This window comes from Pipistrellus kuhlii, unplaced genomic scaffold, assembly GCF_014108245.1.
Source record: "Pipistrellus kuhlii isolate mPipKuh1 unplaced genomic scaffold, mPipKuh1.p scaffold_m20_p_2, whole genome shotgun sequence".
In the NCBI taxonomy this organism is placed as follows: domain Eukaryota; kingdom Metazoa; phylum Chordata; class Mammalia; order Chiroptera; family Vespertilionidae; genus Pipistrellus; species Pipistrellus kuhlii.
Window position 1 is genome coordinate 45,988,537 of NW_023425515.1, and position 12,946 is coordinate 46,001,482.

At 32.0% G+C, this 12,946-nt stretch overlaps 1 protein-coding gene and 1 non-coding gene across 3 annotated transcripts in view; both read right to left on the reverse strand.

Moving 5' to 3' along the window:
• ACAP2 (ArfGAP with coiled-coil, ankyrin repeat and PH domains 2) overlaps positions 1 to 12,946 on the reverse strand; it is a 115,580-nt gene that overhangs the window by 41,468 nt on the left and 61,166 nt on the right. The window contains exons 3-7 of one of the 2 annotated variants that reach the window (XM_036446009.2): positions 12,866 to 12,910; positions 9,309 to 9,404; positions 6,530 to 6,604; positions 4,931 to 4,942; positions 1,499 to 1,611 (exon numbers count right to left, since the gene is read on the reverse strand). In XM_036446009.2, the coding sequence (XP_036301902.1) occupies positions 1,499 to 1,611; positions 4,931 to 4,942; positions 6,530 to 6,604; positions 9,309 to 9,404; positions 12,866 to 12,910 (341 nt within the window). The remainder of the gene's footprint in view (positions 1 to 1,498; positions 1,612 to 4,930; positions 4,943 to 6,529; positions 6,605 to 9,308; positions 9,405 to 12,865; positions 12,911 to 12,946) is intronic. The other variant, XM_036446007.2, reaches the window with a different exon arrangement.
• Positions 5,587 to 5,747, reverse strand: LOC118725214. Its single transcript, XR_004989937.1, has one exon. It is a non-coding gene; the product is annotated as a U1 spliceosomal RNA (small nuclear RNA).

A 12,946-nucleotide genomic window follows, 5' to 3' on the forward strand; every position in this document is an offset into this window, starting at 1 on the left:
CATAAAATCATTATTTTTCCAGTTTATATTCATTCTCAGGTAAAGAAAAACAATTTCAAATAAAACACACCATGTACCACTTAAACATTTGGTAATACCAATTTATTCGGAAATGCTCAAATTTGAAAATGTCAATGAATGTTTTATCTCTATAAGCTCATAATCCAAAAATCAGATTAAGTACACTAGGAACCCATTTTAATAAGTTGAATATTCAAGCATGGTCATTTCCATTTAAACAAAAATATATACTAAACTTACCAGGAACACTCTACTTATTTTGCTAATGTACATTTTTTAAAATAAAATCTCCATCATTAAGTGAATTCATATTATGTTTAAGTAGATAATAAAATTTATATATTCAACTAATAATATAATAGGAAATCAATTAACTAGAACCCAATACTACTCTTAATTCAAAATTGTTCTGACTACTATCCCTTTTTTTTTTTTTTGCATAAAGATAGGCATCACTGAATTAAAAAAAATTAAGTAACTGCTATTCAGAAGGATTATCCTGAGACAACCCAATCTTTTTTTAAAGCCATAATGTCTCAAGTGATTTCACTTTATTATATTAATACATGGGAAAATACTTTACACATTCATTCACTTAACAGAATTTACTGAAATAATATTTTATAAAAATAAATTTAGCAAAAAAAAATGCAGAGTTTCTGGTAGCTATCAAGTTTAGAATAAAGGAGCACCAGCTGGACCGGTTTGGCTCAGTGGATTGAGCAAAGGCCTGCAGACTGAAAGGTCCGGGGTTCGATTCCGGGCAAGGGTATGTGCCTTGGTTGTGGGCACATCCCCGGTGGGGGGGGGGGGGTGCTAGAGGCGGCTGATCTATGATTCTCTCTCATCGGTGTTTCTAACTCTCTATCCCTCTCTCTTCATCTCTGTGAAAAATCAATAAAATATGTTTAAAAAAAAAAAAGTATAAAGGAGCACCAGCTACCATACACAATTCACATAAGAATAATCCCATTTCCTAAAACTTAATTAAAATTATTGCAAAGATCAGAATTAATTAAAATTATTGCAAAGATCAGAAGCACCTTGTTTAAAATTCATAAATAAACACTAAGTGAAAATATAAAAAACATCATAGAGAACAGGAAATCAAAGGGGGGAAGAGTTCACTTGACCTATTTACCCATTAAATTCAACACATGATTTGTAATCAGATCTATTTCCTAATAAATATGAGGGGTAGCTCAAATTGAAAATGTCCTTACTGTAATAGACAAATCAGTATAGACCAATCACTATAAAAACTCCCTTTGCTTCCTCCTTTAAACTTTAAGTTAGTGTTGTCATTTTTCACTTGCTTCTTAAGGTCCCCTTTCCTAGAAGGGCATCTTATCTTCAATGAAATGGGTTCAGGAAAATTACCATGAACTATGAATTTAGAGAATTATGAAGGAAGGAGTTGTCAAATCACAGGAAAAGTTAGAACTCTGAGAATATGGAAAAATTTGAAATATATTACCTGTTCCAAGTTTTGAATGCATTGCTGGCTCGTTTGAACAGATATCCTTCCATAACAATACCATTTGCAGCATCTACATTATATTCTAACTTAGAATCATCACTGGAGAAATCCTAGACAAAATAACACAAGAAATTTTATATGATTTGACTCAAGTTGCTAGACAATAAATGTATCCTAGAAAAACAGTTCAAATGGTAGAAAAACTTCGCATTAAGATAGTTACATCAACAATAGTCATAAGAAAGGGGGAGACCTAAATGTTCAATAACAGAAGAATGTATCAACATATTAAATAAAGAATTTCAATTCAGTGGACTATTATGCAATAATTGTTATGATGATGATGATGACATAAAAAATAGGTGATTATATGAAATATACCTGAAAGAGGAAACAAAACAATATAAACTCTATACACACTGTGACTAAAAGTACAAAATAATATGTATACCAAAAAATAAACAAACAACTAAATATTATTCAGGGTGTTATATTTAAAGTGTTTTCCTTTTTATCAACATTTTAAGGTGATGTGTGTGCTAACTATTAAAAAGATACTTTTAAATGATATTACCACTATTTTCTAATTATATTACTATCATTGTAGTTTTTTAATCTGATAGAAGTAATAACTTCACTATATGGGAGTAATAAAATAAGATAAAGGCATTTTGTCCTAAAATAAAATTTAGTCTTACGAAGGAGAGCCACAGTCTAAAGTGGGCATTGCAAGTTCTCTTTTTTATGAGGACTATAGAATCATTCATAACCTTCTGTCATTCTAATCTTCACTTTTATACAATTCAAACTTTAAATTTATCCCAAGGATTCATGAAATATTGAAATCATAAATCCCACTTTAAATTTTTTCCTGATAAACTTCCAAAGTAATCTGATAAAAATCCAAGATTGCTGCTGTCCCCAAATTTAAAACTTCAAAAATCAGTCTCAGTAATTTCAAAAGTACTCTGGACCAATGATCAAAATAGAATGTTATCCTATTAGCAGTAGTAAACTTTCTGTCTTGAGAAAGATTTTTATAAAAGCTGAATGAGCACCTGCCAAGATTGCTGGACATGGAGTTTCTGCACTGAGAGAGAGGCAGAGTGAGAATCAACTAAGGCTTCCAAATCTGAGTCTTAAAAATGGAAGAAAAAAAAAAGTAAACTAAAATCAGGATTATAAACAAAATCCACCTGACATGTCTTAAAATTAACCCATAAGAAGACATGACAATACAAAATAATCAAATGAAACAGAATATATAAATGAATTATTACATTTATTCCTATTTTTTCTTTGGGAAAAAATCAGGAAAATTTTAATTCCTTCACTTAAAATTTCTTTGAGGCTATACTTTATATAATTATGCAGACAGGATTAAGTCAGCAATAGTTTTAATTGAATTTCATTTGTAACATCAGCAGTTTTTTAATAACCCTGATGCTATCTAAAATATCAAATAAGACTTCATTAAAAATGTAGTACATTTGTAGTATTCTAATTTTCAATTATATTTTTGAGGTAAATTAAGCCTTAAATTTCATTATTATTAATATCAAATTAATATTTTGCTGTACTTAAAATGAGACAGATTATATTATTATATAATGAAAGTAACTAATCATGTTGGATAAGATATATAATATTAGCTTGTAAATATATTGATGAGTGGACAAATCAGAAAGGAATACTCAAAGGCCAAAGACTGAGTGAAAATTGGAAGCCAAAGAGGTAAGCAGAGCAAGGAAGCTAGCTTTCACCTTAAAGGCATTGGACTCATCCGAAGGACTTGAAGCTGTGGTGTAGGGCCCAGGGAACAGAAGGCAAGAGTAAGGTTGGCCAATAAAGGGAATCTAACAGAAGCTTTCCCTTTTGAAATTGCAAAGAAGACAAGAAGGAACATCATTACCACTTTGAGTTGAGATTATGGTGGATGTTTTAGCCAGCAAGATAACAAACAAAAAGCAAAAGATTAGAAAGGAAGAAATGAACTATCATTATCTGCAGATGATATGACTTCTTTATACACAGAATATCCAAGATGTACACAAAGAATCCAGAGACAAATTAGTACTAAAAAGAATGCAACAAGATCACCGGTTATAAAATCAATACAGAAAAGTTCATTTTACTTTACTATATACAAAAGTAAACAGTTAAAAAAAATTAAAGATAATATTTACAATAACATTTGTAATACAAGTATCTAGGAATAAATAACAAAAGATGTATAAGAAAATTATCAAAATTTATGAAGGACACTAAAGAAAACTTAATGAAGAAAATATTTTAATCTCATGGATCAGAAGACATTACAGAAAAAAGATATGAATTCTTCCCCAAATTGATAACAGATCTAATGCAATCTCTCAATCAAATTCCCAAAAGCAATTTTTATGATACATGAAAAGATACTTCTGAAATTTAAATGGAAATGCAAAATTTAGGCAATTCATTTTTGAAGAAAAGAGAGTAGGAAGCTTTACTTTGTCAGATATAAGAGGTACTATATAGCTAAAATATTTAAGACAACAGAATACTGGCACAACTAACACACACACACAGACACAATGAAGAAGAGAACCTGAAGCCAGCCTCTTGTATATGGAAATGTGACATATAACAGAGAATAAAACACAGAATAGCAGGGAAATAATAAACCTTTTAATAACTGATTAGCTATCAATGTGAGACAAAAAAGGAAACTGGATCTCTACCTCACACCATACACAAAACCCCAATTACAGATGGATTAAAGATCGAAACATAAAAGGCAAACCTACAAACACACAAGATTATACAGGAAATATAGCGTCATGATCTTGGGTTGGGAAGGATTTAAGCAAGACACGAAAAGATACACACACACACACACACACACACACTCACACACACACTCACAAAACCATAAAAGACTTTAAAAAAAAAAAAAACAACTTGTGAAAATCAAAAACATATATCCTTTTAAGGATATAGTCAGAATATATGAAGACTAGGATCAAGTTAGGCAATCTAATGGAAAAATTGGAAAAAAGACTAACAGACATTTCAAAACAGGATATTCAAGTGACCAGAGACATAGGGAAGGTACTCAAGCTCACTTGTGACTAAAGCATACCTCATAAATTAAAATGACAATGAGATGTCACTATCTACCCACCAAAATAAGCACACACCAAAAAAAATTCTCACAATACAATGAGGTGGCAAGGAGCAATGGGAATTCTCAGACAGTGCTGCCTGATGGGAATGATGTAACATTTTGAAAAATAGTTTGCATGAATTGATTATGCATAGCATCTTTATTTCTTTAACTGATTAACTTCAATTCTTGAAAATCAAAATAATTACATTAGTCAGACTTTCCCTTAATTTTTAATTGACTGGATCTTTTTCCTTCCCCCCCCCCCCCCCTTTTTATTTTACCTGTAAGGCAGCCTTGTGTCAGCATTTAAGGGCAGAAAAAAAGTAAGTATATATGTTTATAATGAGCAAAAATAGGATTATTTTCTTTAAAGGAAAACAATAATATACTATTACTTAAAAATCAAATAAATTAATTTTAAATTTAATAGTTTACTAACTTTGAATTGTGTACATAATAGGGAAAGACATTAAAAGATGCATAATATTAATCAAATAATTTATTTTAAGCAAACAGCTGTGTTTCTACAATATCATAACCTCTTGTTTTAATTAGAAATGATTGGTCCCAAATTTTTAAAAATCTTTCCATGGTAATGTCATTTAAAAAAGTTACCCAACCCAAAGTAATTTAACCTTTAACAAAAACAAAAGATGGAATTAGTCTTACTAGACTATAGCTAGAAGTAACTAAATTTAAAGATGGAGTGGTAGACAATATTTCTCTTTGAGTATCAATAACCCATCACCAACAAAATTTTCCTTACTTTTATTACCGATTTCACTTTCTTCCCCCCCCCCTGACATGTTCTATGTCAGATCTAGTTTAATGGTATTTTAAATTCTAAGTCAATCATAACAAAAGTTGATTTGATTGCTCAACAACGAAGGAACAGATTCCTTTAAAGCAATGCTAGAAGGCATCTTTTTTTTCCTTTTAGGGGAAAGTACAAACCCAGCCCTCCACTTCCACAAATTATTTAGCTGAGTTTGCCACATCTGGGAAAATCTCACGTGTTAGATCAGGAATGTGATCCAAAAGCCTCACCCTGGGAAAACCACCTTCGTAGTTAGGGCATCTGCCTTGACAGGACAGAGGCATCTTGTCATATGCTTGTATTGTTATTATATTCAACCTATAAATCTCTCCTTTTGTTTTCAGATTACTACAAAAAAATATCACTGACTATGTAAGATAAGTATCATTAGGTTGAATTCCAGGTTTGTAATATTCAAAGCTTTTAGCACACAGAAATAAAAACTGGTTTCATACTTAAATTTTCACTTAAAAATATATTTCTCCAATATCAGTTTAGCTAGGCTTAGGCAAATTAACAAGAAATGCAAGTGGAATTTCAGCATCACATTAAGATGGGAGGGTGCTACCTTAGAGTGCTGCCAGATGGGAAGTCCATAATACCAAAATCCACATTGATGCTGAGGTGTATTCCACCCTTACCTACCCACCCACATTCCCAACCCAACCCCACCACCACCACCACCACACACACACACACACACACACACACACACACACACACACACACTTCTAAAGGGATTGGTAACAGCCTACCTGAAACTATAGTCTTAAATTCTAACTAAGGACACTTTTAAATTAGTTAAGGCCCTAACAGATTGATGTTTTTGCAAACTGGTTCAAGAGCATGGTTTCAAATATTTTGATGTAAAAGAATAATAAAACAAATGCCTGGACATCGAAAAATATTTTACTTTTCACAAAAAGAGGAATTCACATGCAAATTTAATTATTAAAACAACTCAAATGACTTGTTCCAATAAAACAGTGTCTTGCTAAAAAACAATAATCAAACTATTGAGTAAAATGGAAATTAATCTCCTTCAACTTTCCCCCTCAGCTACCTTTTGTTGAATGGTGGAATGTTTTTGCTCCATCTCTCTTTTCTCTTTTGCTGAATCCACAGCCATTCGATCCAACTATAAAGGGAAAGAGAAAATTATATAGACTTTAAAAAACCGTATGCTTATTTTTATAACCATAGTCCCAGTAAGTCAATTTAAATGAACTTTAAGAAAGCATTTTGACTATACTGTAACTTTAAATTGGAAATGTTTTTGTTTTATTTTGTTTTCTAGTATCAAATCCTCCTTGAAAAGGTCCATAACTCCTCTGAGGAAAATATTTCTAAGAATAACCATGGTTCAAACAAATGTGACAGGATGCCTGGTCAAGGATACGAGATAACTTGTTCACTCCTTGAACAAAGAAAATGACTCTAATTTCTATCACCTGCTGACCCACTCAGCAATTCTGGTAGTTACAATCAAAGATAGAAAGAAGATACACTGGTGATTTTTTTTCTGCAACAGCAAAAAAAAAAAGCAACTAAGCTAGTACAAGGCAGCTCTCAGAAGTTCACCAGGATAAGATACTTCCTGTTTTCAAGTTGGCTGGAAGAGATTAACCAAAAAAACTTATATGCATCACCCATGGACACAAATCATAGTGTGGTAAAGGCCTAGGGCAGGGCAGGGCAGAAGCATAGTGGAGGGGGTGAATAGGGGGAAAAGGAAGAACATCTGTAATACTTGCAACAATAAAGATAAAATTAATTAATTAAACTATTTGATCCTTTATTCAGTCTGTATCACAAATGATGTTGTTTTTTTTTACAGGAGAATATTCTGGCCATAAATTCTTCATATCACTGAATAGTAATAAAGAACCAAAAGAAAACATACTGAAACTGAACTATTACTATTATGAAATATTTTATTTGGATGGTAACTATACTATTCTACTATAGGATCTAATACATACATACCTTAGTGTTATGTAACACGATTTAATGGGTAATGCTGATACATGCTACACTAGGAAAATGTATGTCCTCAATAGTTTCCTATACTGAATAATCCTTATCCCATGGTTTTATAGCCTTTAATTGAATGGCATATAAATGTTATTCATTCAGATTGAAGTGCAATACACGAAACTCCAAGATTCAACCTAATAAACTTGATGTACCTTCCACACAGTACTGTGTGGAAGTGATGCTTTTGTGCCTGTCAAATTGGTAGTAAATTCTACTTCTGCATTCTACCCCACTGCTAATGCAGCAGAAAGAGGGAAAATTCCCCCTCCTAAACTGTTGGAGAAGTATAAAGGAAAAAATATTTGTCAACCTGGAGGAGAGTTAGGGGAGTTATGAGCTAGGCAGATGTGAAGACTAGCCTTCTTATCTTCTAGATGCTGGGAATGTATCAGCAACAGAGAGTTTGGAGCAAAGCAGGACGTACCCCATGTTTCTAGTACTATTGGAGATTGTGAGTTTCACAGGCCCCTGTAACTAGATAGCCCAATCCTCTACCTGTGTTCTGAATTCTCACCACTCCTATCACCTCAGATATCACTTCTCTATTATTCAACTTTTTCCATTCCCTTACCCTTTTAAAATTTGTGTGAATCATACTACCCCTTTCCTTTTTTTTTTTTTTTTTTTTTTTTAAGAAAGGCAGACAGACATGTGCAGAGCTTCATTTGGATATGTCTGAAGTCTTGGAAGCTTGACTACCCAACTTTCTCCTATAAATGGGCCTTGAGGGCTTGTCTGCAGGTTCTAGCATGGGAGCACAGCTACTTGTATAAGCCTGACTGAAAACGGTCATCTCCTCCAGTGGGGAAGGTGGTCCTCTTTGACTGAGAGCCCAGCTTCAGAAGGGACACACAAGGATCAGTAAAGGAGGAAGAAGACTCTGCCTAGTCAGCAAGATCAGCCAAATCAATCCTGGCAATCAATGGGTTGACAGATGTTGCAGCCAGATGGCCCTCACATCTGCAAATCACACTACCCTAAATAAACCTTCCTCTCTAGCTACCATCTTCTCTCTCTCTTTCCTTCACAGCACAACTTCTTGAATACTCTCCCCTCTTCTCTACTTGCCCATTTCATTTTCATCTATTCACTGTAATTTAGCTTTATAAATATAAATTAAGAATTTAGAGTTCCTGCTGTGAGGACTCTCAACTCTCACAGAGATAAGTAACCTTCTGTTGCTAAACCCAATAGGTATTTCTCAGTCCTAGGTTTACTTTACCTTCTCTCCAATATTTGTACTGTAACCATGCCCTCCGTTTTTGAGACACTCTTTCCTTAGCCTATACTACCACATTCTCCCAGTTTCCCATCTCCTTTCATTTTGTTTTCATGGAACTCCCTTTACCTAGCAATCTCTTAAAAATTGGCCATTCTTACCTCCTTTCCGTCTTCCCATGCTGCCCAGCCCCTGGCCACTTGGCACCTGTGTATGCAAATTAACCATTATCTTTGTTGGGTTAATTTGCATACTCACTCATGATTGGCTGGTGGGTGTCTTAAAGGTACAGTCAATTTGCATCTTTCTATTTTATTAGTGTAGATAATACTGTATTATATATTTGAATGTTGATATGAGAATAGATCAAGAGGAACAGACTTAAAATTATAGGAGGTGATGGATCCTAATTAGACTTATTATGATGATCTTTCGTGTGTGTGTGTGTGTGTGTGTGTGTGTGTGTCTCCATGTGTGTAAAATAATTTTATTGTATACCTTACAGTAATATAATGTTATATGTCAACTATATCTCAATTTTTAAAAATGTATATATCAGTATATAACAAAGAATCAAGAGCTATACCTGTGCACCGAGGTCCTTCATGTAGGGCCCAAGTTCACTAAATAGATCATATCCTTGATGAAAGAAGGCCAAGTGGGCATACATGAAGGATAACATCTAACAAAAGAAAAAAAGATTAGCATTTAAATATCAATTCTTAAAAAAAATTTCAAAATTCTTATTAATCCTTATCCTACCTCATGTTTGAAATTATTCCACAAGAGACTAAAATATCAAACCTACTTAAAATTAAACTGGATCATTTTTCTTAAAATAGTATTTTAGAGCCTGGCTGATATGGTTCAGTAGTTGAGTGTTCACCCATGAGCCAAGAGGCCCCTGGTTCAATTCCTGTTGAAGGCACATGCCTGGGTTGCAGGCTCAATCCGCAGTTGGGAGTGTGCAAGAGGCACCTGATCCTTGTGTCTCTCTCATTGATGTTTCTAATTCTCTGTCCCTCTCTCTTCCTCTCTCTTTAAAATAAATAAAAACATATTTTTAAAAAGAAATATGTATAAAAAGGAGTGTTTTAAAAATACAAATGTGACAATTTTTATTTAAAAGATATATCTAAATCGTTTAAAGTTTTAACAATGCACCAAATTTTAGTTGTTTGGACTATATCCTGATGATCAAAATTTTCATAGTTACAGTTCGAAGAATTAAGTTTTCAATAGTTCCACTATATTCCACTATGAAATATCTTTGAGACTTTCAACCAAATTTACTGGCAAAAACTTAAATTGCAAATAAGACATTAAAAGATTAAAAGGAGAAATATGAAGTACTCAAAATAAAATAAAACCATCACAAACACTTAACAGCCTACTAGATTACCAAGCACAACCCAAAGTAGGGGAATGCTCTTATTTGTTTAAGATACCAAAATAAAATGAATCAACACTTTGTTATAGAGGTTTCTTTCTACTCATTCCAAAAATCTAAAATGTCATTAATGGATTGAGATTCTTTTTCCAGACTTCCTATACTTTACCTATATATTAGAGAAAAATCACCTCTACTTTTATTAGATAAGTTAGCACATGAAAAGAAAATAAACAATTCAATAAGTAATAAATATTAAAAGAATCCTCTAACAACCACATTATTTTTAGCAAGATGACCCATGTTTAATACTCTGATATCTAAAATAGATCATAAGGTTCATAGTACTTAAGAATTCTTCAAAAGAAATTTTTAAGAGAAAAAAACAATTAAATAATACCCAAAGACAAAGCTTACTAAAAGATTATTCTGAAATTAGATAATGATTGAACAACTTTGTGAATATTATAAAAAACACTGAAATATATTTTAAAAGGGGGTATATTAATAACTACAACTACATAAAAATGTAAAATATGTCAGCACATCAAAATACATATGCATATTAAAAAATAAATGATAAACTAGGAAAACAACACATGACAAAGAGTTAATAGTCTTAATACGAAAGAGAGGTTACACATCAGTATGAAAAAAATGAACATGCCAACAGAAAAATAGACAAAGGACATACATAAGGAACACAAGTGGACAAAAATATATGGAAAAACTGTTCAAATACATTTGAATTAAATAAAAGTAAAATTGAACAATCACATGACATTATCTACTACCCAATTATAACTAATACCCAGCATTGATAAGAGGTGGGAAAATGTTCACTTGCACAAACTACTAGTGGAAATGTGCAATCCTTGAAATTTGACAGTATTTTTCTTAATCCTAGTAAGTGTTTATAATCTTTGACTAAGTAATCTCTTGTCTTTATTCACACTAAGGAAATAATCATATTATTCATTAGAACAATCATTATAATGTTATATTTTAATGTCAAAAACATGAAAATTACTTAAAAATCCATTAATGAGTGAAGATAATATATGGCATATTCATGGTCAGCAACCTATGATTAGCAAACTACAATATATCTACCAACTGTATTTTGATGGCTTATGAGCTAACAATAGTTTTACATTTTGAAATGGCTGAAAGAATGTGAAAAGATATCAAATTCATGATGCATGAAAATTATATGAAATTAAAATTTCCAAGTCCATAAAGTTTTATTAGAATATAGCCATGTCATTCATTTATATATTGTCTATGGCTGCTTTCTGATAACAGCAGCACAGCTTGAGTCGATGTGACACAGAACATATCACTCACAAAACCTAACATATTTACTACCTAGCCCTTCAAAAATAAGTTTGCCCACCCCTCGTAAATCGGCATGATGGAACTGTGCCTGGCAACAAAAGTCAACATTACATAAAAAATATTTAATGGCATCTGATGATTTTGGGGCGTATCAGTGAAAAAAGAAAGTTATGAAACAATATATAGAAATTATTCCTATTTTCTTTTAAAAATTAAATGCAATTTTACAAGTATATAGTAATGTTCATATATATATATATATATATATATATATATGTATGTATATGTGTGTGTGTGTATACACACACACACACTCAGAAAAAGAAAAAAAAAGACAAAGATATAAACCAAGATTTTTTTTTTCTCTTCCTTATGACTTACTTTTACTTTTTCCTTTATTGATTAAGGTATTACATATATGTCCTTATCACCCCATTGCCCCCTGAAACACCCACGCCATCAAGATATTAACAGTGATTCTCCCTTAGTGGTAAGATTTATAAGTATTTTTATTTATTTCTTCATGCATTTTATTTTCGAATTTCCTATAACTAACATACATTACTCTCAATCAGGAGGAGGTAGATGTAAACCAGAAGTAAAATGTAATTATCAGATTAAAAAGTAACAACTATATACATACATATACATACATATATATGTGTGTGTTTGTATATATGTATGTGTGTGCATGTGTGTGTGTGTATATATACATGTATATATATATACACACACACACACACACATACACATGTGTGTGTGTATACATACACACACACAAAAATACACACACACACACAAATTTTAGAAAAAAGCTACCTAGGGATAAGAATCAAAAGCAATTTAAGTATACCCTTTCAAAGGAAAAAAAAAATAGTGTCAGTGAACAAAATCAGACAGGAAAAATTATTTCTAAGTTTTTCAAAATATAAAAGTGTAATGCCACACCACTACCATTCCCTGCCCATTTCCTTATTAACTTTAGAACAAAATATAAGTCAACATGGGTTGCAAAAGCTAAGGGGGAAAAAAGTGATCCTTAATTTTCATCCCCTTTGTTCTCTAACTGCACACCAAAGAACAAGTCAAAGGCTGATACATTATCAGCAACACTAAGGAAAAAATTCTCTAAATGCTATTTATGTATGCCCTGAATCTTAAATATTTAAATGTCTGATTTAAGGAGATTAATGTATTAAGTGATAAGACACACACAAATAACTGTAAGATGACAGAAACAAAAAGTAGATGACATATAATTAATACAAAAAAGATAAATAAATTAATTATGAACCTGGAATAAATATGTAAGTGCTCACGCGCACGGCACACACACACACACACACACACACACACACACACACAGGTAATTTCATATTAAAATATTTAAAACATCATTTCAATAAATATCTTACTGATTTTAGGATTTCTGATCTCCTTTTTGATTGAAGGACATTAATCTGAGGGAAAATACACTTCGTTAGTCATCCACACAT